The sequence below is a fragment of the Rutilus rutilus genome, assembly GCF_951802725.1.
Source record: "Rutilus rutilus genome assembly, chromosome: 14".
NCBI lineage: Eukaryota > Metazoa > Chordata > Actinopteri > Cypriniformes > Leuciscidae > Rutilus > Rutilus rutilus.
This window is the reverse complement of record NC_140219.1, coordinates 13,347,646-13,375,238: the sequence shown is the minus strand read 5'-3', so window position 1 is coordinate 13,375,238 and position 27,593 is coordinate 13,347,646. Positions and strand designations below refer to the sequence as shown.

Below are 27,593 nucleotides of genomic sequence, written 5' to 3'. Positions count from 1 at the left end.
GGATCTAGTCTGGGAAAGCTATAAATATAACATTAAAATGGACATAACGTTACATACATAAAAGATAAAATAGCTGAACAAAATATTGTTCTCCGTTTGAATTGATTGTGATAAAACTCAAAGCCTATACAAGCACATTTTTCAACAAAATTAATTGGTTACAGCAATAATTCAAAAGTCCAAAACTTCTCTAAAGGGTTCATGCAGTAGGCTAAAAAAAAAAACTAAATCTGAAGTCATTGTGGAACCAGCAATAAAACAAAGCAAAAAATAAATAAATTTTTCACCACAAGATGGCGCTATAAGACAAAGACGTGAATGTGCCACGCAATGCGCAAGTAAACAAACACACCGTGACCGCGTGCAAATTAAATAAATTGCTTATGACTGGGCAGCAATTCGTCTTCTTCGTAAAAATCAACATTATGTTGTTTTATCACGCTTTAGGTAGATTTCGCCTTTCCCTGTGTCTTTCATAATTCCCTGTAGCAGTCTTCCAAATCAGGCACATTATTCGCATGTCATGGTTTGGTTATTATTAGCAGATCTTACACGTGGTATGTTTTTAGCTCCCAACTAAAAAAAGAGTAGACCTAAAGGTTTAGAGGCTAGCATGGGATTTCTTACAATGATTATTTTAATTAAATAGTGATCTACGGCTGGTAAATGATTGGCCTGGTTATTGGCAAGGGTTTGTAAGCCTCCAAGACTAAAAGTTTGGAATGAACTTTTAAACTGCAATAATCATTAGCCTACATTGTTCAGTTCGATTTTCAAACAAGTATATGTAAATGAGTATTTATTTGTTTATTTCATATGTGGCTACACTGAAAAAATATATATTTTCATGATTTATCACACCTTTTTTTCTTTTCTTTTGTCAAATCAACTTAGATAATATGGTTCAGATTATATATTTTCAGTTTCTGTTGATTAAACCAATCTCCTTCGTTGTATTAACTTAAGTTTTTTACACTGTACATGGTTTGAAAGGTTTATGTGCACTTTTTAAAATATTTTGTAGATACTATTTTAAATAGATTTTTTCTTTTCTTTTCTCAGACCGATGCATTTGGCTAGTATTTCAGCCCAAGCAGAGAATGAATGGAGCAAATTTCACCTGCTGGAGATCAGATGACTGAAGTGAGTAACCATCAGCCAACAGATGCTGAAGAGTAAAGTGGTTTATCCTGGATATGTTGTACGTAAATGCTGTGTTGGAACATGTTGAAAGTCCATGGATGAGTGCTTTTGATGTGTGAACATATAAGGCATCCGAATGGTGAGCTAATGTCAGTTAGCGTTTAAATCTTTATACTGCAGTCTGCTTCAGGCCCCAAACACCTTCCAATGGGGGAATTGGAGCATGAGAGGGATGGCTAACCACACAGTGCTGCAGACAGTCAGTAAAGGGCAATATAGCAGTGAATGTCTGCGTAGGTATATTTATGTGTATGCAGACACATGCATTTACAACCTGTCACTCACATTATATCACAGCAATAGTAAACCACAATGATCCAACCATATCCCATAGGACAAAATCAAGTCCAGCCCTACATTTTTTTGTTCTTGTTCGAGAAGCTGTTTTACTCTGATGCACGTCAACAATATGGATGGAGAAGACTATCGCAACCTGTTTCATGCCTACTCTAAACAAAATGTTACTGCAGTTTGTTAACATACATTGTTACTGTCGGTCCCAGAAAATATATCTCCGATATATGTCCTTAAACAAAAGAAAGGCTGTGCATTGTTTGTGTATTTAATTATTTCTGTTCGTATCAGGTAGCGTTATGTGAGATCCTCTTTCACTTTCACTAAATTAAATTAGCAGCCATTTACCCAACACTAATAGCTGTAACATTTGGGCACGGCTGAGTGAGAGAGCCTCGAGTATGTGTTTGTGTGTGCATGCACGGCTTAGGGAGTTTAAAGATCCATAGCCACTTTGTAGAAACACTGACCTTAAAGCCTCCTTTTGGCTCCACACAAACAAATCTCCCTTGTCCTTTCCCTCATTCTTCTCATGCTTTCTTGATTTCTCTCACACCGCACATGGTTTGCGGAAAGACAGGGAGTCCTATTTTGTCCTGTGCTAGGACTATAACATCAGGTCTCTGCTTTATACCTCGCTTTAAGGGTCCACTGCTTTGCGCCGTTTTGTGTTATGTCTTTCCCCGTGAGATTTTATGTGTGAGAGATTAATTTGCTTGCGTGATTGGGGTTTTCGTGGTTAATTAAGTTTATCGAAAGTTAATTAAGGAAACAATGCTTTTCTAGCTATACATTTATCTTTTGAAGTGAGCAGCTATTTTATGAGAAACTGCAGTAAACTGCAATAAGCTCTTCTCATTCTGAACTTGACACTCTAAGCTCTCGTCTATGGATAAAGACGAAAAAGAACCTGAGAGAAAGTGACTGGCAAGAATTGGGCGATCACTCTTTCACAGTGATTTTACAGGTTTAATTCTGAAAGTCAGTTTCTGCAGTGACATATTAAAGTCTTGACTACAATTTTTGGGACTATTTCCTTCGTATTTGGCCACCAAAATGATGCTGTTAATTTGACATGTTGACTATAGCGTCACACTACATGGGGTAAGTTGTCACTATAACAACCTGCTATTCAGGGCTATTCAGCAACATTTCAAAAGGAAAACAATTCTGATGGCAAAAATAAAATTGCAAAATATTGAACGAATGCAACTTCTAAAACTTGTGTGACAAACTGCACATAAAAATACCTTGTTTATTAGTTGACTCCTGTCTGAATGTATGACATTGTGGGTTTATGGTGTTTTCCTGTTTACTCAGCAGATATAGCAAAAAATATGATGAAATTGGAAAGTTTGGTGGGCAAACTTATTACATTTAAACTAGCAATATACAAAGCCACTGCTAGAGAAACGTATTTTTGTAATGTCAATGTAATGCCAGTGTCATGTGGTAAAGTGAATAACCAACTAGTGTAAATATGTAGGCTATTTAATAAAGTGTTGTCTTATGCTTCATGGTGCAGAACACAAAACCAGTAAACTCTCCTCCCCCGTGACGCACACTTAGCCAATTGCCCATGCAAGACACCGTGGCAATTTACAGTCCTTTTAACGTGCAGTTGAGTCTGTAATTATCATTATATTAGCACACCGGGCCACCAACAATTGCTCTCTCTCTAAAATGCTAGGCTATAATATTTAAAACGACATTAAAATCGATGACATTGAACATATGGGGAAAACAAACGGACTGTGAAATGTATTTAAGTTTTAGAAGCCTTGTTATTTCATAAGTTCAGGACTTGATTGCATTCGCGGATGTCAAGTCTCCCGCGCGCGCAAGAGAAGCACAGTCTGCCGAGTGCGCGTGAGTCAGTTCGCGTGCAGAAAAGAAAATCCCATAGACCTTTTATCATTACGCACGTGTTTGTGGGCGAATATCACTGAAAAGGCACCGGACAACTCTTCGGGCGTAAGGAGCGCCAATTTGAGTGCGTAACAAGCCTGGATTGCTCATTATCGCGTATACAAATCTGTTTGTCTTAATCGCAGGGACTGTCTTGAAGTGTACGGGGAAAATGGATCTTTAAAGGCGCGATCTTTGTTTGTCAGTTGACGTAAGTGTGGACGGAGAGGCTCGTACAGGAGATGGCAGTTCCGATGGCTTCAGGACTTTGGTTTGTCGCGCTCACCGTGGCGAGTAAGCAAGCAGCTCTTTTTTTCTATTGGTGTGTGTTACTTTCAATGGTCAAATGCATTATCATTCAAATTTACGCTCTTAACCTCCATTTTATATGGTTACGATTAAGTAAAATGTGCTTAATTTTTTTTTTTAGGTTTTTTAATATGGTTAGTGAAAGCGTGTTTTATTTGAATTATTTCTGGTCAAAATTTGTCCTTCAAAAATTGCCCATAAGACAATTGAGAACAATAATTTAGCACATCATTTTTTTCTTATATATATATATATATATATTCAAATGTATAACAAGCAACTATGAGAAAAAAAAAAAAAAAAAAAAAAAAAAATTCTTTTAACTTTAATTAATTGATTTAATTAAAACTTAATGTACTGCTATTTTGTGAATCAGTCAGTTGACTGTTTTCCCACCTGTCACAAATGGTGAAATGAAATTTGTATGTATTATGGGCATGACGAATATGAGATAGATCTATTTTTTATATTGAATTAATTATAGACCTTACCTAATATTATATGTACTAAATATGCTAGTTGGCTGGACAGGTATTGCTTTCTTTTGTTAAGTTTTGACAGACATGTTTTTTCAGAAGGGAAAACAAGAATTAAATGGCTCTGGGTATGTGACTATTTACACCAGACATGTAAAAGATTCACATGACATATCAATACAGTCTGCACTTTCATTTATAGTTGACAACTCTTTGCAAATTAAATCAGCAAGTGTCTTTAGATCTGTAACCAGTGGGATTAAAAGGGTTAAATTGGGCCAGTCTACACGTTCTCTGTGCCCCATAGCTCAGTTCACTCACAGATCTGTTTCCAGCTGTGAAGTATCACGTCAGTGCCCACACAGCAGTCTTTTGTGAGTGCATCATGTTTCATTGAGTAAGAATGATGAAGTCTTGACTTTTAATCATTTAAAATCATCGATCAGACTCACACTGAACATTAAATAACTATAAGATTATTTACAGGTTGCCACCAAAAGGTTACATGCATTTGCTTGATCCACAAGTAGAAGTGCAGGTAAACTTGAGCAAATGTAGTTCAGTATTAGAGTGTCTTTTTCAGTCAGTTTCAGGACATGCATTGTAATAGCATGTGTATATATGTGTGTGTTTTGGTTCTTGAGTCATGCTTACTCTGTCATAACTCTGATTAGATCTTTTGCTCAGTGAGTCAGAGTTGCAGAGGGTCTCTTAAACGCGGTCATGAATGCGCGTACACACACACATACAGAACAGAACTTCAGAATAGCTTGTTTCTGTAGACAGCTTGTTTTGAATGCATTTCTTGCACTACTTTCTTTCCACATGCACATAGGAACAAAACTCCTTTGAATGTATTTTGTCATTAAATGCCTGAATTGACTTGCTTTATTGCTTAAACATTCCGTGTACAACCCCAAATCCAGAAAAGTTGGGACATTTTGTAAAATAAAATCAAGAATCTGTGAGTTGTTAATTCTCTTTCAACTTTAAAGTACAAAAAAATAAGATTTCCAATGTTTTCACTGAACAGCTTTATTGTATTTTGTGTGTGTGTGTGTGTGTATATATATATATGTATGTATATATATATATATATATATATATATATATATATATATATAAAACATTTTTTAAATTTTTTTTATGGCTGCTACACACTCCAAAAAAGATGGGACAGAGGGAAAATAAAAGTGAAAAGCTTATAGAATATCCAAGTTAAACTCTTTTGAAACCGTCCACAACAGGTGAATTGGTATAGGTAGTGTAAAAGGAGCATCTCAGTCTTTGCAAGCAAAGATGGGTCATAGCTCATCACTTTGTGCCAAATATCATGAGAGAATTGTCAATTCAAAAATCATATTTCTCAATGGAAGATTGCAAAGAATTATTTTGCCATCTATCCTACAATCTCAGTCTGTGAAATGCAGGAGACCTCTGTTGAATCTGCTTGACCTTTGAGCCCTCAGTTGACATTGCATGAGAAACCGTCATGCTGCTCTGTTAAATACAGCCACATGTGCTCAGCAGGACTTTGAATAACTGTTGTCACTGAACACAGTCTGACGCTGCATCAAGAAATGCCTCTTGAATCTGTTACGCAAGGAGAAATCTATACATCCGTTTGATGAAGAGATGCTGGCAAGTTCTCTGTGCCCGAGCTCATCTCAGATGATCCAAAACACAGTGGAAATGTGTGCTGTGGTCAGATGAGTTCACGTTTCAGCTGGTTTTTGGGAAAAACAGACATTGCGTTCTCAGTCTCAAAGACGAAAGTTACCATCCAGACTTTCATCAGCGACAGGTACAAAAGCAAGCCTCTGTAACGGAATAGGGATGCATTAGTGCAAACGCAATGTGTGACTTGCATGTGTGTGAAAGATTTTACAGACATTTCATGGCATCAAGATGACATCTTTCCTGGGAAGCAAGACAATGCCGGGCCTCATTCAGCATGTGCTACCACAGAGTGGTTGTGTAGACACTCTTTTGTAGAGTGGATGTGCTTGACTGCCTTCCTGCAGTCCAGATCTGTCTCTTATTGAAATTCCATGGCCCATCATGAAAAGGAGAATCAGACAACGATGACCTCAGACTGTTGAGCAGCTGTCATGTATCAGGCGAGATTGGGCAAAAATTCCTTTTAATAGTAATCTAAAGTTGCTTTTAATGCAACAATGACCTGTCACTTAGTCTTTTAAAACCTTAGAAAGGCTTGAAACGAAGTCAGGTTATCTGAACCAGGTTTTCTACAATTTGATCAAGTTATAATCTCTGTTGGAGTTGAGAAAATATATTCTGTTATTGCAGAAAATGTGTGACATATACTTAAAGGCCCACACAGTCTTAGACTCTTAATGTAAACTGAAATGTGGGGAAAAGCCTTCAGCAGAAAGAAAGCGTCTGATCGAGAGTGAGAGAAAGCTCAAAACGCCCTCTTTTAGAGTTAAAGGGTAGGATGAAGTGGAATTGACACTCACACACTGCCCAAGCCACTACCATAAACTGTGGCATTAGGGCAACTGTAGGGCCACAGCTACTGAATACATGCATAAATGTTTGTGTAAGTTATTTGATGCAGTAAAGCTTGGCCGCAGATGGAGAAGCTTTTAATAATTTAGTTGGTGGATATTTATGCCATTCAAACAATAACACATTTGCTGATACACACTGGTTAAGCACTGCCCTGTCAAACCGTAGAGCACTGTATTGAACTGTATTAACTCAGATTGGGAAGTGTTTATGTGCATTATGTGAATGCTATGCTATCCCCCAGTAAAGTATTCTGAGAGTTAGACTAGGTCTGTGTGTGTTTGTCTGTGTTGGTGTGTGTATCTGTTGTTGCTGTCTGTGTGATGAGGCAGGTTTTATTTTAGTGCAGCTGAATTATTCACGGAGCTGAAGTGCACCGGGGTGGAAAAGCTCAGTGCAGGCAACTGTGAGTGTGTGTGTGTGTTTTTTTGTATAATCTTGAGATGGTGCAAGTTTGTGTTTCTTTCCAAGGCCCTGGCCTGTCCTGCCTCGTTGTTTAGGAGTGTGTGTATTTTTGTGAAGAGCCCTGAAGCAGGACATGGGGCTTGTCTGAGCAAGTCAAGTGTTTTAGAAACACTTTTTTCATAGGGTTTTCCATAGATATTAGTCACCACTGTAGACAGCGTCATCCACACTGAATTGTCATGTCAAGTTATTGTGTTTATGCTGAGGATGGTGTAATCTCTAACTGGTAAATTACTTAGTGTTGTCACAATACTGGAAATTCTATATCTGGAATTTCAGATAATTTGGGTCATTTTTTGTAATAACTTACACACAGCAATGGTAGGCTTTATTTGAATCGTTGAACTACATAAAAAAAAAGACAAGTAAACAGTAATAAAATAAGAATAAATAAACAAATTGCAAACGATAGCACACATATATACAATAGAATAAAGAGACAAATAAAATAGTCATGGCTTTTGAGTTTTTCAGGTGGGTCAAACAGTAAGAAATACTATAGTAATCAAATATAAAATAAAACCATTGTACAAATTAAATACAGATTAATGCTTACAATTAAAGTTATTCAGTCAAGAGCAGCAAGTGATTTTCTCATTGTCATTTGTTCTTTGATTAACATGACAGATGTCCGCAGGTTTATTAGGCTGCTGCATAATAGCTTATGCACAGATCCAATATACTGTTACACAACATGCGTTTCCTCTCAACTATTTCCATGCCAAAACTGACTGTATTTACTTGAATACTCTACTCGGCAAGACGGCATTTTGACCCAATTTTGTATGTATTTGAACGTTTAAATCATTTGACCGTAAAAATAGTCAATTTGGTAGCCGTCAGCTGTTTGAAAGGCGGCTTTATGATATCTCCACTTATATGGGTCAATGACGTGATGGGTCATTTTTTTGTCCAAAGGCCTTAATAATAATAAAAGAACAAATATATAACATCCAAAGTATGTAAGGTAGTACAACTTGATCTCTTTTACTGAATCCAAAAGGTTTGAATTATATTTTACTACATATGAAGGTATTTTAAAGATTTTGAAGAGTCAAAAGGTCATTCGGTAAAACCGATATAGTAAATATTTAAATGGAATAATATTGTTTTTAATAACTAAAGGAACAACAATAATACAAATATAAAGCAGATAAGGCTCTTTTTTTTTACATTTCCCCTTTTCTCCTTTCCCTGTGCAATGTTTTACTTGAATATGTTGGAGTGTTTAGAGTAGTCCAATAAATGATTACATTTATGAGATCAGTGATAATTTCATTTCATATTTCTTCTGTGGTACACACTATATACTATCTCAACATCAATGTCAAATCAGTTTTTAACTTTCAAATCAGTGGTTAAACCGAATGACTTTTTTGGTGACAAATTTTTTCCATTTTGTACAGAATGACAAAAAACAGTGTTAATTGATTGTACAAACCACAAAATCTTATTGTTAACACCTAGGTAAACAAAAAAAATGGTTTCAAATATAGTTATATCTCCATTCTATTTTTTTTACACTTTTAAAAACCTTATTCGTCAATGACCCATATATAGATCAGTGGTGCATGAGCTTTTGGTGTAAGCGTGAAACCAGCGAGAATGACTAAAGTTATGTGCAATACAAACACAATTCAACTGGAGCGAATGAGACGAGTGAGTGAGAGGCGGTGGTTTTGTGTCCATTCGTGTTGGAGAGAAGAGAGAGTTAGAATGCGCAGCTGTTATCTGTGTATCGATACTGCAGAAAAGGAGTATTGGAACCGTTTCAGAAATTTCAGTATCGATACATATCTAAATATTAGAGATGCACCGATATGAATGTTCTCAACCGATACCGATAGGCGATTATTCAGAATGATATCGGCCGATGCAAATACCGATAGTTTGTTTTTTCTTATGGATAAAAAATGTAATTTCTCATTTGCTACACTATAATATTAGAGGTTAAAATTAACAACAGAGCTAATTGCTATTTATTTACAGATATAATATTTACACTCAAATAAAAGCTGAAATGTTTGTATAGGCTAACTCAGTTACACATATAAGGTAGTTTTCATAAGCACTTGCCTTCATGGCAAATTTATTCAAACATGCATATATAATTAACAGTAAATAAGCTCCTCTCTAGTTTTTTTTTTTTTTTTTTTTAAGCTAACTAACAAACGGATGACTTTCCTGAGGTAAATGCAACATTAAGTGAAATTGTTCACAAGCTTCACAAGCAAGTTTTCAATCTTTCCACGGTTGAAACACAGATTGAGTGATTACATGAGACATGATACAGATTTCGGTAAGTTGTACTGTAACTTTCACCTTACCTTCTGATATTCATGCATGTTTTTCTAGATATAATTTGTATTGAAGTGGAAGAATAGACTTGCGCTCCGCACTGCTGCTTGAACTGAGGCACTGTCACGTCACAGAAAAGAGCGTCAAAACGCCATTTATTGTTTGAATTTCGTGATAAAGATGACACTGTTTCTTTTTAGAAGTAACAAAGCACAGAGCTATTTGCGATTAATTGGGTGAGAGGCGCGCTACAAATAATGTTTAGTAGCTATAGACCTTATTCAGAGCGGTGCCATGACAGGTATGAAAGTGAGGCTGTGAGGGATAAGCCGCTTTCCGACCGGAGGAACCTTTTCACAGTTCCTAGAACTATTGGCTAAAGTACCCGGATGTCGGCGTGTTCGCACCGCAGGAACTAGGAACGATTTTAGTTCTAGGAACTCCATTTGGAGGAACTAATTTAGGTCCTACTTCAGAGTAGGGTCTAAACCAGCACTGTAGGAACTACCCGTGACGTTAGTGTACGCTGATTTGCCGAACGCACGCGGAGCACCAGCACCCGCCATTTTTAAAACAGCTAGAATGTAAACACACAGATTATAGCCTATATATTTACTCCAGAAACTAACTATACAAACATGGAAAACAGTGATAGATGGGCCTCTAAACCTTTATGCTGAAGAGAAAATCCAACGCAACTTTGAGGGGACCAAGCCAAACATGATTATGTTTATCTGCCCAGCTAGCAACACTGGACATCAACCACACGGCATAGGCTAATAACCTTTTTTTTAATATACTGTCTACTTTCTATAACAGTTCTATCTAATAACAGTTCTATCTAATAACACATTAAACAGTACTGTTAGACAGATCGCTAACAAATAAACACAGAGAATGCGAGCATTGTTTGCTCTGGCGTTCTCAGCGCCGCCAAAATAAAGGTCCGTCGCGCCGTCAAAATAAAAAAGTCACCGTGCTTGCGTCACTCCCTTACCCCTCCTACCAGTTCCTATGGCCGCTTGGCCAGTGCGAACGCAAACAGCAAAACTGAGTTTGGGGGAGAGTAGTTCTTAGAACTGTTTAGAAGTGGACAGTTCCTAGAACTAAGTTCCTGTAACTACTTGGTCGAAAAGCGGCTATAGTCTTGCCTTGTTTCCAATGGCATCCGCTGTAAAAAGCTCCTAGATTACTTACAATTTTCCACAGCTTATATTGTCGGGAGTTTTTTTGTCAACTGAAATGTCTTGGAAATATATTTTTCCAGTGTTTCATGAGCAGAACAATCCAAAAACACATTAAATAACAGTAGGCTACAGCCCGTCCCTCACAGCCTCACATTAAAAATCAAAAATGGCGCTGCTGTGAATAAGGTCTATAGGGAAAATCTGGCAACCCTGGCTTGAACTACGGGTGATAGGGTCAAATAGAGTCTGCTTCTATGTAGCTGTTTTTAGCTGTTAATGCGTCATTGTCACATTAACTTGCCCTAACTAACTCAACATGAGAGATTTTCTTCACACACAGTGTAAGTTGCAGTCCGTAATGTTTTACTGCACCCTTTTGATTGACAGGATATAATCGGCCCTGATCATCGGCTGTTTTTAAACAATCGACCGATGGGCGATACTAGTGAAAATAATTGCTTTTATCGGCCGATACCGATTGTTGGCAGATACATCGGTGCATCTCTACTAAATATCAATATTTTTGACTACACTACTAAGGCTCAGTAGGTTATATTATATAACCGTAACATAACAGTTATGTTATAGTTATATTTAGATGCACTTTTGAATATGCAAGATAAGTAAACAAAAACAAAACAATTAACAGAATGTATTGGTTTACATTCAAATGAAAGTCTTTTACTTGATGTCACTTACTTCAAAACTTTTTTTTTTATATTTAAATATCTTATAGTAATCTGATATTTACTATTGACTAGAATCTGTTCCTGTATGTTTCCCACAATGCATAACATGATGCAACTGAAAACAAAAACTAACGTGGTTACTGCTTTGTTTGTGGTGTTCATTTATGGTCATGCCATTTTGCTCACTAACCTCTCATTAGGATAATTACTGTCAGACTCTGCCTTCATATGCTGTAATATGAGAGCTTGTGATAAAGAGAATGTGTGCTGATGGAGCAGTGATGGGCTGAACTGCTGACTCATGTTTGGCATTAAAGAATGATCGTCCCCATAGGGTCTTAATGGGAGATGTGGCATAGGGCTTCTATGACCCTCTGCAAGCTGTCCCTGAATCACGAGGATCGTTGCTTCTGTGCATCTTATTTACAAATGAATGGGGCTCATTATGTAACTGTCTGGATTCATAATGGATGTGTCAGTTCTTTTGAGGGGGTAATGTAATTTGACATTTTAAAGAGACATTTATCACAGGTAGCATCAACATGCGCTTAGAGAGATTCATAAAACAGAAACCTTGTTTTTGGAGATATGTTTCTAATAGAGCTGTCAATTGATTATTTAATTATATGATCTTTTCATGTCATTATTTGCTGAGAAGAAATACAGAAGCTAAATACATTATTAAGACAGGCCATAAAGCATTGAAAAAAAGTTCTGTCTCTTTAGTATTTAAAAATAGTTAATTTATCTGAACATACGCAGTCTGGGACCTTTGCCATTTCAATAACATAAAACTGAGATTGACTAAGATAATGTTTACTCTCATCTTTGAGATATTCTTGGAGAGTTTCATTTAATTTCTCACATGTTTCAGCTGTACTTGTTGAGCTGTTAGTCAGATGGAGTATGTCTCGCTGAGCACAGGCTGGGTGATTGTGTGTTGAATGCTGACTGCTGCCCCAGTGCTTCTTCTGTCAACTTTAATCTTGTAGTCTCTGTTCTCGTTGTCCCCACAGCGCACTGCTTATCCGCAGAGTGATGTCATTTGTCCTGACTTGCTGTCCCTTAGAGACAGTGGTACAGAAACACCAGTAGAGTTTTGGGCTTTCTCTTTTGCTTCTTTCTGAAACTTACTTTTTGGCCTCCTATTTTGATGTGCATATAGTATCCGGTAACCAGGGCCGGAGTGGGGCCACTTTTCAGCCCGGGAGTTTCAGGCCCAAGACCGGCCCACTTTTTCCATGGTGGAATTCCAAATTAGCACTTTTTCCAAATTGGATAAATGAAGCAACAGTTCAGCTCTTACTATTGTGTAGTTTGTATTAAAGGGATACTCCAATTTAAAATGAAAATTCTGTCATCATATACTCACCCTCATGTTGTTTCAAACCTGTATGAATTTCTTTCTTCTGCTGAACACAAAGGAAGATATTTAGAAGAATATCAGTAACCAGGCAGTTTCTGGTCTCATTGACTTCCATAGTAGGAAAAAATATATACTATGGAAGTCAATGAGACCAGAAACTGTCTGGTATTTAAAGTAACACTAAGTAACTTTTCAACCTTTATAATATATTTCCAAAATCCTTGTGATGGTACATCGACTTAAAATAGGTTGAATGACACGTCTGCCATAGCCTGACGGGGTTTGTATAGTTTTTAATCGTACTTTTAAACTTCGGGGTTCGGGTAGTAACCCCAGCGCACAAAAAGAACTACAAAATTCGACTGCTTTATGGCATAGGCTACCTCACTTCCCCCAACACGTCCTCACATGCTGTTGGACTTGTAAGTATATTGCTTATATTGTATATCACTCGGACAAGCACCTGGCGTTCTTGTTGATGGATTAGTAGACATCTTCGGAGGCTAGCTGTGCTTGTTCGATGTCCGACGATTTGTAACGCGTTGTGTTTATTCCCCAATCGCACTCGTGTAACTGTCTGTCACACGTTCTACCGTCCACAGCATTACTTGATAGACAAAAATAGGACAAGAATGAGCTCAAACAGAAACAACCCGCTTACGGGGTGTTCGAGGCGCACATACAATACAGACTGCCGAAAGTTAAACAGGGCGCGCGCAGCTCTTAAAGGGGCCACACCTTATTTCCACTCGTTACAGCTTCTATCCGACTGAACGGGGACCGGTATACAGGGGGGAGGGAATCAGGCCGTGAGTGAAGGGACTGCTCTGCGTGAGTGGTATTTACGACAGTAACGTTAAATACAAGTAGTCCACAGCGACTCTAGGGGTCGTTGTTTGACCAAAACGGAAATCCTACATAGTGGGGCTTTAAAATATCCCGTATTTAATAACTTACTCTCATAACATTAACGTTAGCCCTTCCATCGGACCTGTCAGTCTCTGTACTATTGTCCTGTTGCTACCCCCTTGCCCTTCCAGCGAAACAGATGTTTTCAAAGCATGAGAAACCCGGAAAAAACGGAAGGGTTGACAGCTACAAACTACACTTTTTTGCCGATTTTGTCCACATACCGGTCCCTGGCTTCCCTATTTAACGTATCCCCGTAAATTCCACATCCTTTTCGGGACTTTAACATCTTTTTTCTTTTTTTCTTTCTCCCAACTCTGCTTCTCCTCGTTCGACTTGCTGTATGTTTACATTCGCGAGGCATCAACATGGCCGCCACGCCAAGTAATGACGTCACGACGCCCAAGCCATGCAACTAGGCCTAATCCAAACCTAATTTAATCCTATAGTAAATACATGTTGTTAAGTAATATTACTCCAGTGATATGTGGCTCAACATTCAAACAAACACCGGTGTGTTGCTGTTAGCAGTGTGGCGCTATCCCAGAAACCCTCCCTCTTCCATAATTACACTTTAACAATAACACCTTAAAATAAAGTGTGACATAGTGTATAAAATTACCCTTTTGCTACATTTGCTAATAATGGGTACATTTTGAAAATCCATCAGTCATAAGTTTTTAATGGCCATGAAACTATTTTTCTTATTATTTCCTTAAATTATAATTCTATGTATATGACCATGTATTTATTTAGCTGTTATTTGAAGTAAAAAGAAAAGAAAATTAATATTCTGAAGTTATGACAACATTAGAAAAGAACTTGAGAACAGTAGAAAAGAACTTTGTTAAACATTTGATGGTCAATGTTTCTTCTATGTAAAGGCTTTTAGAAGACACATAACAATAATTTAGTTTTATTTATTTATTTAGAAATTGATTGATTTTAATGTTTTTAAAAGAAGTCTCTTACATCGTGTCTACACTGGACACAACAGTTGTCGCAACAGCTTGAGGCTGTCTACACAGGATGTGATGTAGCTACTGTTGCAAATTCATTTGTTCTTCATGCCAGAAAGAGCACGAGCGCTTGAAGTATGTCAGAAATAGAATGGGGCATCTGTTTACTGTAGGAGACTGGGTCTGTTGAGTCGCACCGCATCCAGTGTAGACAGCATCGCTCATTATAATGTGTTCTATTATCTTTTGTCGATTCACGACGCTTGTGTCCGATGTAGGCATGGTGTTATGCTCCTCAAGGCTGCATTTATTTGATTAAAAATATAGTAAAAAGGACTTCCGGTTATGGAGTGGTACTGAGAAGACGCGAGATAACGACCCTCCTAAAAATTTGTATCTAAATCCTTCAAGCTTGCTTAAAACTTTGATACTTCGTTTGATATTTAACACATACAAGTTTAACAACCGAAATGGCACCGAGAAAGAAGAACAAAACTCAGGAAAAAGTATATAACGAGGCTCAAGAGATGTCGCAGGATTCTGATAACGCAGACGAATTAAAAGAGACAGAGGAAGAGGACGACGGCGAACCTACGAAAGTAACTGAGTCAAACCCTAGTAATGCAGATGTGTTACAAGCCATTAAAGAAATGGACAAACGAGTTACAAACAAAATTGACGGCGTCATGTCAGCAATCAAAGAGGTGAATGAACGCGTGAAGGAGGCCGAGGAACGCATTTCTGGAGCGGAGGATGAAATCGTTAAACTCAGTACTCGCGCAAATTCCCTTGAATCACAAATTAAGAAACTGACTGACAAGGTGGACGACATGGAAAACAGAAACAGACGGAACAACTTGAGGTTGGTGGGTTTGCCGGAGCGGGAAGAGGGAGGCGATGCGTGTGCGTTTTTGGAGGCCTGGATTCCAAAAATATTGGAAATGGACTCGAGTACATCGTTAATTATAGAACGCGCACATAGAGTCGGCCCACAACGAAACATGGATCCTGGGAACACAAGACGAGTTACCAGTACACCACCAAGAACACTTATAATGAAGTTTCTAAACTTCAAGCAAAAAGAACAGGTGCTTAGAGTGGCCAGGTCCAAGGGAGTGATTTCATACAAGGAACACACTCTTCGTTTTCATCCAGATGTTTCGGCTGAAATTCACAGGAAACAAAGAGCGTATGATGGAGTGAGACAGAAGCTGCGAGAGAGAGGAATCGGTAAACATAGGATCATATATCCCGCTCGTCTACTTCTTACTCATCAGGAGAAATCAAGGGTGTTTGACACACCGGAGGCAGTCGAAAGCTTCATTGAAGAATTAGACACAGAATAAAGGTGGGCTCAATCCAGTTGGACTACTTGAATCCTGAATGTAGATGTAAAATAATTCAGATCATATACCATGAACGTTATCCTCTTTGGTATGAAGACTCGGTAGTGATTAATGGAGTCTAATTTGTGAAATAATAATCAAAGGTATTCGGGTGTTATTGTTCTCTGGAAATGTGAAAAAGTGTGTTTATAGTTTGATATAATAGGTGAGAATAATGTTACAAATAGGGTTGTTTGTCACAAATATAGACAAGTACCTGATAGTTCCTCACGAGTGTGTGGACCAATCAGAGCCATATATGGAGAGAAAGGGGTGGGGGGTTAAACGCAGTAGTATGGACGCTACTGGGGAAATCGGGGTTGATGTGGAATGTTCTTTAATATTAGGAGTGTTGTTAATTATTGTTTATATTTTTATTTTTTGCTTCTCAGTATTTAAGATTGTTGATTTTGTAAAAGGCAAAATACCTCTTAATAGGAAATGTAACAGATCATGGGGGAGACAGGGAATGTAAAATTTGTAACTTGGAATTGTAGAGGACTGGGCAATATTAAAAAAATAAAGCAGGTAATGGATAGAATCAAACAATTACAAACACAAATACTATTTCTTCAGGAAACTCACATGGTAAAAAGTGAAACAATTAGGATTCGTCGGAGATGGCAAGGGCAAGTGTTTGCTGCTTGTCACACTTCTAATGCAAGAGGAGTAATGATTTTAATTCATAAATCAATCCCAATACAGGTTCAGAAAGTAATTAAGGATACACTAGGAAGATATATTGTTTTACAATGTTTATTTTTGTCAGAGAAGATAAATTTAATTAACATTTATGGTCCAAATGATGACAATCCTACATTTTTTAATGATTTGTTTTTGTTAATTGCTAATTTGCCTGGATACTATATTATAGCAGGGGATATTAATTGTGTACTAAATCCTACTAAAGATCGTTCAACAGGGTTTGATAAAACGCATACTAAAGCCAGGAAAGTGATACAGGAATTTATGAAAGACCTTAATTTATTAGATGTTTGGAGGGATCTTAATCCTACAGCAAAATCATATTCCTGTTATTCTGGTATGCATCAAACACACTCACGCATTGATTACTACCTAATTTCCGCACAATTGGTTAACAATATAACAGACTGTAGTTATCACAGTATAGTCATATCTGACCACGCAGCAGTATCTTTATCATACAAAATTACAAAATTTATAAAAAATCCCCCTAAATGGCGTTTTCAGATTGGATGGCTTCATGATTCTGAGTTTGTAGAATATATGAGCAAACAAATTGATTTGTATTTTGAAATTAATAAGTCTGAAACATCTGCTTGCATTAGATGGGAAGCATTCAAAGCTTTTATTCGAGGACATATAATTGGGTTTTGCAGTTCAAAAGCTAGGAAATCTAGACAAGAAATGAAACAATTAGAAGATCAAATAAAAAAACTAGAAAATAATATTTTTCAGAAAGTCATAGATACAGCAGAAGCAAAGGAGAAACTTTTACTACTTAGGTCCCGATATAATGAATTGTCGGCAAGTAGAGCAGCGTCAAAAGTTTTAAGGTTGAAACAAAAATTCTATGAATATGGAGATAAAACAGGACGGTTACTTGCTTGGCAAATTCGACAACAACAAACAGAGCGTACAATCACAACAATTGAGAGTTCAAATGGAAATATAGTTGACCCTGGAAAGATCAATGAAGCATTTAGAACTTATTATGAAAAATTGTATAGTTCAGAGTGTTCACTAAATGTAGATATCCAGATGCAATTTTTAGATAGTCTAAATATACCTCAGATTTCAGTTAAAGAAAAGAACAAACTAGATGAAGACCTCACATTACAAGAAATTGCAGAAGCCATCGACTCTATGAAATCAGGAAAAGCTGCGGGTCCAGATGGACTTCCTATAGAAATTTATAAGACGTTTAAAGAAAAGTTGCTAACTCCTTTTATGGAAATGATAGTAGAGGCGTATCATCAAGATCTTTTGCCTACATCAATGAGAGGAGCTTTAATTACATTATTACCGAAACCAGGAAAAACAAACACAAAGTGTGAAAATATGCGGCCAATTAGTTTGTTAAATTCAGACACAAAAATATTAAGTAAAGTTCTAGCAAAGAGGTTAGAAGGTACGTTATCAAATTTAATAGGAGAGGATCAAAATGGTTTTATAAAGCATAGGCAGGGATTTCACAATGTTCGGAGAGTCCTAAATATTCTTTATGAACAGAAGGGTGAACAAGATACTGCTCTACTAGCATTGGATGCCGAAAAGGCCTTCGATCGGGTTGAATGGTCTTATTTGTTTGATGTATTGGTTAGATTTGGTTTCGGTGAAAGGTATTGTAGGTGGGTTAGATTACTTTATAATAGTTCTACAGCAGAAGTATTGACAAATAATATTGTTTCAAAGCCATTTAGTGTATCAAGAGGGTGTAGACAAGGTTCTCCCCTTTCTCCTCTACTTTTTGCCATCTCCATAGAGCCTTTTGCAATAGCAGTAAAAAACCATGCGGAATTAACAGGTATTAAGATTAGAGAGATAGAACATAAAATTGCGTTATTCGCTGATGATGTCATTCTTTTCCTAAAGCAACTTGATACATCAATACCTGCTTTATTAGATCTTATCAGTACATTTGGAAGAATTTCTGGATACAAAATTAACAATTCTAAAAGTTCTATTCTATATCTAAATGAGATCGACAGACAGCAACCTAGTAATTGTGTTGCAACCTTCAATATTGTTGATTGTTTTACCTACTTGGGTATAAAAATTGTACCAAAACTAGAGGATGTAGTGCAAGTTAATTATGATCCTCTTCTTGAAATTGTTAGTAGATCTATAGAAAGATGGATGCCCTTACACATATCTTTAATTGGTCGAATAAATATTTTAAAAATGAATATTTTGCCAAAATTTTTATATTTATTCCAGAACATTCCTCTGCCTCCCCCTAAGCATCTATTTCAACGACTTAAAAAAACGTTCACCAAATTCATTTGGAATAACAGATGTTCCAGACTCCGTCTAACACTTTTATATTTGCCATATGATAGAGGAGGGTTGCAGTGTCCTAATTTTCATTGGTATTATTGGGCTGTGCAACTTAGAACAATTATGTTTTATTTTTTATCTCAGGACTGCCCACCATGGGTGGATATGGAATCAGCTGCCACTAAGGCTGGCCTGCCTTTAAATTTATGTTTATATTCATCAGAATTGAAAGATCTTAAAAAAAAAATTTCCAATCCCATAGTTATAAATATGATTTCCGTATGGTTTGACGTGAAAAAATATCTAGGTGTCATCTATCCTTTATCTTGTTTTAGTCCCATTTGGGGCAATGAAAAATTTAAACCAGGCAGATTAGACGCAGGCTTCAAGATTTGGGCTGATAAGGGCATTCGAAAGATAGCAGATTTATATGTTAACAATACTCTTATGTCATTTGAGGAAGTAGTTAATACATACAATATTCCTGCAAAACATTTCTTTAAGTATTTACAAATAAGAAACTTTATCCTCAAATCACAAAATAACTCCCTTGATATACCATCATTGTCTATCTTGGAAAAAGAAGTGACAAGAAATTGTTTTAGTAAAGGTTTAATTTCTTCATTATACAATATGCTGATGTCAGGATCAAAGGAGTCTTCAGATTATAAATTGGAAGCTTGGAGATCGGATCTTAAGGTGGATATTTCAATGGAGGACTGGATGGAAGCATGCAAGGAAGCTCAATCACTAATAATGAACACACGTCTGAAACTGCTACAATATAAGTGGTTGATGAGGATTTACATAACTCCAGTTGTATTACATAAATACAATGAAAATATCCCAGACACTTGCTTAAAATGCAGTGGCTTTAAAGGAACATTATATCACTGTATATGGGAGTGTGAAGAACTTAAGAAGTTTTGGAAAGGTGTGAAAGGAATGATAGAAAATATCCTTGATGTTAACATACCACTGTCACCTTTAATCTTTTTATTTCATTTATACCCTAAGGAGATCAAGTTAAAGAAAACAGAGCATATATTTATAAATATATGTATTCTTCAAGCAAAACGGCTTATTTCTTTAAATTGGAAAAGTACATGTGCACCAAGTATAGGTCGTTGGCTGAAAGAGATGGTAATAAACATGTCAATGGAAAAGATAACCTATATATTAAAAAATAAATGTAAAATTTTTGATGGAGTTTGGGGACCTTTCAAATTGTTTGTAAAATGTGGTGGAGTTGGAAATGTTTTGATAGAAGACTAAGAAAAGAGGTGGTATTGTATGGTGTTGTATATTAATGTAAAATACTGAGAAGCTTTTGGTTTTGTTTTGTTTTGTTTTGTTTGATTGTTTGTTGATTTAAGTTTTATCTGGTACATTGAAATGTGTATGTACATGTGTATAGTTAAAATGCAATAAAAAGGAATAAAAAAAAAAAAAAAAAAAAAAAATATAGTAAAAAAATCTTAATCTTATACCGGTAGAGTATAATATATTGATGGTGTTTGAAATTCTGTGCTTATTACATACGTATGTCTAGGTTATTTAGATAAATCCCGAATCAACAGTTTCTTCCATTTCAAATTCAAAACCTCTTTTAGAAAAACATAAAAAAAAAACAGTTTCTGTCTGTGTTTTTCAGCTGTATGCTGTGCAGAGGTGGAGGAGCGGTTGATAAACTATTTACTCTCCCCTGACCGATACAACAAGCTGATCCGGCCGGCGATCAACAAGAGCCAGCAGGTCACCATTGCAATCCAAGTGTCCCTTGCCCAGCTCATCAGTGTGGTGGGTTGAAACGTGAAAAGCTGCCTCACATTGCTTATTTGATTATATCGATGTTATATGTTAATGTTTGTATTTCAGAATGAAAGAGAGCAGATCATGACCACCAACTGTTGGCTTACTCAGGTATGAGCAGTGGAACTTTTTTTGTGTTTGGGTAGTATTTTTTTTCTTTCTAAGGCGTGTGTCTTTTGCAGGTATGGAATGATTACCGGTTGATGTGGGATCCAGAGGAGTATGAAGGGATTAGGAAAGTCCGTCTTCCTTCCCAGCATATATGGCTGCCTGACATTGTCCTGTACAACAAGTGAGAAACTTTCTAGCACTTAAAGTACACCATGGAATTTTGTTCTGATTTTATTTGAACTTGTTAACACTTAAAGGGACAGTTCACCCAAAAATGAAAATTCTGTCATCATTTACTTTACACTCATGTCATTCTAAACCTGAATGACTTTCTTCTGCAGGAAACAAACTGTTGACAATTTTTCACACTGCACTTAATCCCGAGTTATTGTTGTTCTATAGACTGCCTTTAAGCCCGGGTAAAGGAATGTTTCACATTTGTAATTTAGAAGTGGGGTTAGCAAACCCTGCTCCAGAGCAGTGTTAGCACTGCTTTTGTGGTGTTACTCATGGGCTGTGGACAGTCAGGGAAACAAAGCATGTTGTATAAACAGTAGTTTCTGTGTTTGAGGGGAAAAATGGCGACAGAAAACACGACAATTGGACTGAAGAGACCGTTTCATTCTTACCTTTATAGACCTAGGGTTAACTATTTAAATTATGAAAAGCCCTAAAGTCAGTGGGGTCAAAAACCACACTGGACCTCATTGACTTTCATTTGCATGGGCAAAAAAAAGAAGTAATTTTCAAAACATCTGTTGTGTGCTGCTGAACTATCTCTTTAAATAATTTAGAGGAGGTTTTATTTATGCAAAGGTTGAATCCTTATTAAAAATACAGGTGGCAGCAGGTTTTGTAATCTTTCTGTAATCTATTTTGTAATCTTTTTACAATGCTGCATCGACGCAGGATTTGGGCAGGGTTTAACTTTGTCCAAGGACAGTTATTTTGCGTTAATCTCAGGAACATGATGATGCAAAAATAGTAAATATGCAAAAATAAACACTCTGGATAATATTATCAGCTTTGAGTTTCACTCAAAATAGGATACTTAGCTTTTTATTTTATTTAAAACAACAAATTTAAAACAATGTGTTTGTCATTTTTAGTGCTGATGGGACATATGAAGTGTCTTTCTACTCCAATGCAGTGGTGTCAAATAACGGTGAGGTTGCCTGGCTACCACCAGCCATTTATAAGAGTGCCTGTAAAATTGAGGTCCGGGACTTTCCCTTTGACCAGCAAAACTGCACACTCAAGTTCCGCTCATGGACTTATGACTACACAGAAATCGACCTCATCTTGCTGTCAGACTTTGCTAGCCGAGATGACTTCAAGCCAAGCGGTGAGTGGGATATTGTCTCCTTGCCTGGTCGCAAAAACGAAGACCCTAATGACATCACGTATTTGGATATAACTTACGATTTTATCATCAGACGCAAACCTCTGTTCTACACCATTAACCTAATCATCCCCTGTGTTCTTATCACTTCACTGGCCATCTTAGTTTTTTACCTACCGTCAGACTGTGGGGAGAAGATGACTTTGTGTATTTCTGTTCTTTTGGCCTTAACTGTGTTCCTCTTACTGATTTCCAAAATCGTACCTCCAACCTCACTCGCTGTGCCGCTCATTGGAAAGTACTTGATGTTTGCAATGGTGTTGGTGACTTTTTCAATTGTTACAAGTGTGTGTGTGCTAAACGTGCACCATCGGTCCCCAAGCACACACAATATGCCCAAGTGGGTCAAATACTACTTCCTGAGCCGTTTGCCTGATTTTCTCTTCATGCGACGACCAGGAGAGTCCAACAAACGAGAGAAATTCCGCATGAAGCACGAGCAGTGCTCTTCATCTGATCTCCCAGCAAAAAGTGAGACTGATGAGACTGATTCTACCTTCTTTGTCAATGAAGATTCTGCCAAACACATTGGTTGGAGACCTGGAGAGTTGCAGGAAAACACAGAGTTTCGCAAGCGAATGGCAGTAAAGTGCCCTGTGGACATCGAGGAGGCTGTGAAGGGAGTCCGATACATTGCTGACAAGATGAAGAGTGAGGATGATGATGAAGGGGTGAGTGCTGGATTGGCTTTCACTCAAATATACTGAAAAAAAAAAGATCAGGGTGGACCAAATTAAATTGAGGACATCTGTTCTCAGTGATTTAAACTAATAATATGAATAATAATTTTATATATATATATATGTGTAAAATAAAAATATTTTAAATAAAAATACATTTTTAACAATATATTCTAAAATTAAAAAATCTCTATATATATCGTGTATGTGTGTGTATATGTGTATATATATATTCAAACAGATGAATGAAATATATATATATATATATATATATATATATATCTACATACACACACACATATATATATATATATATATTCATGTTTATATGTATGTATGTATATATATATATATATATATATATATATATATATACTGTATGTATATATATATTTCATTCATCTGTTTGAATATATATACACATACACACACACGATATATATAGAGATTTTTTAATTTTAGAATATATTGTTAAAAATGTATTTTTATTTAATATATTTTTATTTTACACACACATATATATATATAAAAAAAAATATATATATGTGTGTGTAAAATAAAAATATATTAAATAAAAATACATTTTTAACAATATATATATATATATATATATATATATATATATATATATATATATATATATATAATATACACATATACACACACACACGATATATATAGAGAATTTTTAATTTTAGAATATATTGTTAAAAATATATTTTTATTTAATATATTTTTATTTTACACATATATAAAATAAAATATATATTTATTTTATCTATATCTATATCTATATATATATCTATGTGTATATATATATATATATATATATGTGTATATATATATATATATATATATGTATATATATATATATATATATATATATATATATATATATGTATGTGTGAATGTATGTATGTATGTGGGCCGTTTTATATATTTTAGTATGCTTACAAAATTAACTACAATTTTACAACAACCACCCACGCAAAATGAATTCCTGGTTTTGGTGCACACCTCATGTATATGCTAAATAATAATCAACACTATAACACGGGCACTACTAAACAATACAGATCATTTCTTTTGAGTTTTTCAGATACATGTATTTCACAAATTAATTCAAATTAATCAGTGCATATTCTGTCTTTCTCACAGATTGTCGAGGACTGGAAATACGTGGCTATGGTGATTGACCGTCTGTTTCTCTGGATCTTTATTTTAGTGTGTGTTACAGGAACCCTCGGCCTCTTTACGCAGCCGCTCTTCAAGAGCTATAACACACCCAGCACTGATGATTTGTAGATCACTTAAAGTCAGACCAGCTTCAACCCAACCCACATATGTTTATTTTCAGTGCACACCCCACAACCCAGACTTATCATGAACTTGACATGACATCCTGCTTATTTTAGTAAATACTGTAGCAAACCGAACAATGGACTTCAAACCTGACACATTTCATAAAGCGTTAAGCTCTGTGTACCATTCAATGCACAATGACACAAAGTTCTTAGATGGCATTGAGTCAGAGCACAATACTGGACACACACTGAATATTTATCTGCCTCTAACACTGACCCGAGCTCAAAAACCCTTCAGAGCTGTCATTCATCCACAACATTTAGCCCAGGAGGCCTCAGCATTCTCTAACCTTTCATAGAAAATAACTCCCCAAATCCCCAAATGGCTCCAAACCAACACTCCTCTTGACTTGATTTGTCAAAACTGTTTTTCTGAAACGTATTCTAATTTTCAGAAATTCTCAAAATGTTCATGTGCAGGATGAGGAACTCATTATAGACCTGAAACCTGTTTAAGATGCTTTGATGCATCAAGACTACAGTGTATACTGTCTTTTAATATAAGTCAATCCTAGCTCAAAAGAGACGTGGCTATAATAATAATAAAAATAATAGTAATAATAAGCTGTTTACTGGAACATAGATTTCACACCTGTACACACATGCATGTACCGTTCTTTAACACACATTTTCAAGACCCCCCCCCCCCCCCCCCCCCCCCCCCATTATACTGTTAGATTGGTTTAAAAGTTACATAGGCAGCTTCCTGCAACAGCATTTTGATTGACAGATTTACAGACAGATTTTTGAACGTGCTGTCGTTGGAATTACTGATGAGTGCTTAACATATAATTATCATGTCATTTTATTATGATGATTATGTGATATATTAAGAGATGTAAATTAAAACCATAAAAAATTGTGTCATGTTTGCGCTTTCATTTACGTACATTTTACTGCTGATGTGTAGTATGCATATAATTCATTTTTCTTTAGCCATAAGGGCAAGGAAAAATCTCTTCAGGTAATTTGGTAACACTTTACAATAAGGTTTCATTTGTTAACTTGAACTAACCACGAACAGTATTTCTACAGCATTTATTAATCAGTAACACTTAACAATAAGGTTAATTAGTTAACATTAGTTAACTATCTTAGTTAACATGAACTAAGAATAAACAATACTTCTACAGCATTTATTAATTAATATTAGTTTCAACATACATTATTCAAATCAAAGGTTGTACTTGTTAACATTAATTAATGCACTGTGAACTAACATGAACAAACAATGAACAGCTGTATTTTTATTAACTGACATTAATAAAGATGAATGAATACTGTAACAAATGTATTGCTCATTGTTAGGTCATGTTAGTTAATACATTAACTAAGATGAATCGGTAACACTTTACAATAAGGTTCATTAGTTAACATTAGTTAATGTTAATTTCAACATTTACGAATATGTTTGTAAATGTTATGTAATATTATATTTGTATTTAAAAGTTTCGTCTGGTAACATTAGCTAGTGCACTGCGAACTAACATGAACTAACTTTTTATTAACAGTTTGACAAGCAAGAGTCTTTTTAAAATATTGTGCTAAATACACTGTGATATAAAACCGTAAAATAACACTAGAAAAGAGAAACAATGTTAAACAATGTTTTTTTTCTGTGCTTCCACATGACTGCTTTTACACTAGTAAAAACAAAAACAAAGCATGCATCTGCGGTGCAGAAGGGGGCCTTTTCCTCTTCTCATTACTTTAATCACCAATCATTCTTGCTGCGGTTTAGGACTGCATTATTGCTGTATTCATTTCTCAGGACTCTGAGATACTTTTAGTGTTTTTTCAGTGTTAACTCATCATGACTGTGGCTCTGCTGATCTGACAGTTGGAGACAGTGAAGTCAGGGGAGTGTGCAAATGGAGACTGAGATGCATTATTTAAAGGAGTGTATGCATATTTAAGTCATTTTCCAGTCTGTTTTGCTGTCTTCTAAAGACAGCAGTCTATGTTCAGATGCATGCAGACATGCAGTGTGGATGAAGGAAGCTAATAAGCATAGAATGTGAGTCAGCAACCATTAAATCATGATGCCAAGTGCAATAATGCCAACGTAGACTTCACTTGACTTTGCTATTGCAATGCTGTTTTCTGATTGTATCAGTGCATTTTTGATTTCAACTGAGAGTTCTGATGTGTATCAGAACATTTGACCATGTTTTTGTTATCCAGTGAAGTTTTTCCCCATGTTGCGAATGATACAGAATAACATGCAATGGCGTGAGAGAAAAGTGACACAGACCCTCACGGAGGCCACAGCTGGTTCCAACTGGAGCAGAAAATCATCTGAGCTCAGACAGTAGCCATGAATGCTGAGGAGATATGTTTGCCTGAGCTGCTGCTTGGACTCAGTGTGAGGGTTTACACAAGAGACGCCGCTGAGTTTTTATTTTAATTTGTCTGCAAGGCTGTTGTAAACAAACACTCTCTACACGAGTGCATATAACAAAAAGAAACATAAAAAAAAATGTTTATACAAAACTGGCCAAAGCTGAAGAAAAGCTATTCTTATCATCAGCTGCAGCATAACATTCTGTATTTACAACAAATGACATAAGTGGTCAGTTGATATTCTTATTTTTCCTGGTCCAAAATCATCCATTCATCCATCCATCCACGTTTGTGTTTGAATGATGCAAAAAGAGTTGTTGACAACTATATTTCATTTTCATTTTTACATGCCTTTGTGCCCACATTCCCATGTCAAAAATCCATAAAAGGAAACATATAATACAACAACTTTACCATTTCTGGAACATATATTGAAAGGGTCTGTTATTAGTGTATTAAGATTGCTCTATCTATCTCATGCCTCATATAAATCATGCTCAAAATACATTCAAACTTATCAGTGGTTGCATTTGTGACCAGTGTGAGAAAACACAGCCTCGTGTGATTAATTTACATTAGAAAATGCATTTATTATAACTTTATGAAATTACTTCTTCAAAATGTCTATTATGTTTAACACATTTTTTATGTATTTAATATCTTAAATATTGTCTAAAAAAAGATTATTCTAAATAATTGCTTTGTTAAATGCAACTTTCAATAGGGTGTTGTTGACTAGCAATTTTTTCAATAATTTTAAAAAATCTTTTTCAATTTTTTTTTTTTTTTAATGCAATTTACGTTCACTTGAATTGTGCTGTTGTTGGCTGGCCCAAAAATGACACTCTGCTGCATTTTCTGTGGATGGTGGTGATCTACTTGGAGAAGCGATACATTCATCTGTCCCTTTAAAAACTGG

At 36.0% G+C, this 27,593-nt stretch overlaps 1 protein-coding gene across 3 annotated transcripts; it reads left to right on the top strand.

The window, feature by feature from the left end:
• The first annotated feature begins 41 nt into the window (after positions 1–41).
• Positions 42–24,971, top strand: chrnb5b (cholinergic receptor, nicotinic, beta 5b). Of its 3 annotated transcripts, XM_084430216.1 has the most exons (7): positions 42–715; positions 1,089–1,143; positions 20,617–20,762; positions 20,841–20,885; positions 20,957–21,066; positions 21,995–22,958; positions 24,126–24,971. In XM_084430216.1, the coding sequence occupies exons 4-7, from the start codon at positions 20,859–20,861 to the stop codon at positions 24,270–24,272; spliced, it is 1,248 nt and encodes a 415-aa protein (XP_084286342.1). In that variant the 5' UTR covers positions 42–715; positions 1,089–1,143; positions 20,617–20,762; positions 20,841–20,858; the 3' UTR covers positions 24,273–24,971. The 3 variants fall into 3 exon arrangements, with proteins under 3 accessions (XP_084286342.1, XP_084286341.1, XP_084286340.1); XM_084430215.1 differs by lacking the exon at positions 42–715 and having other exon boundaries at positions 1,037–1,143; XM_084430214.1 differs by lacking the exons at positions 42–715; positions 1,089–1,143 and adding an exon at positions 3,258–3,699.
• The last annotated feature ends 2,622 nt before the right edge of the window (positions 24,972–27,593 follow it).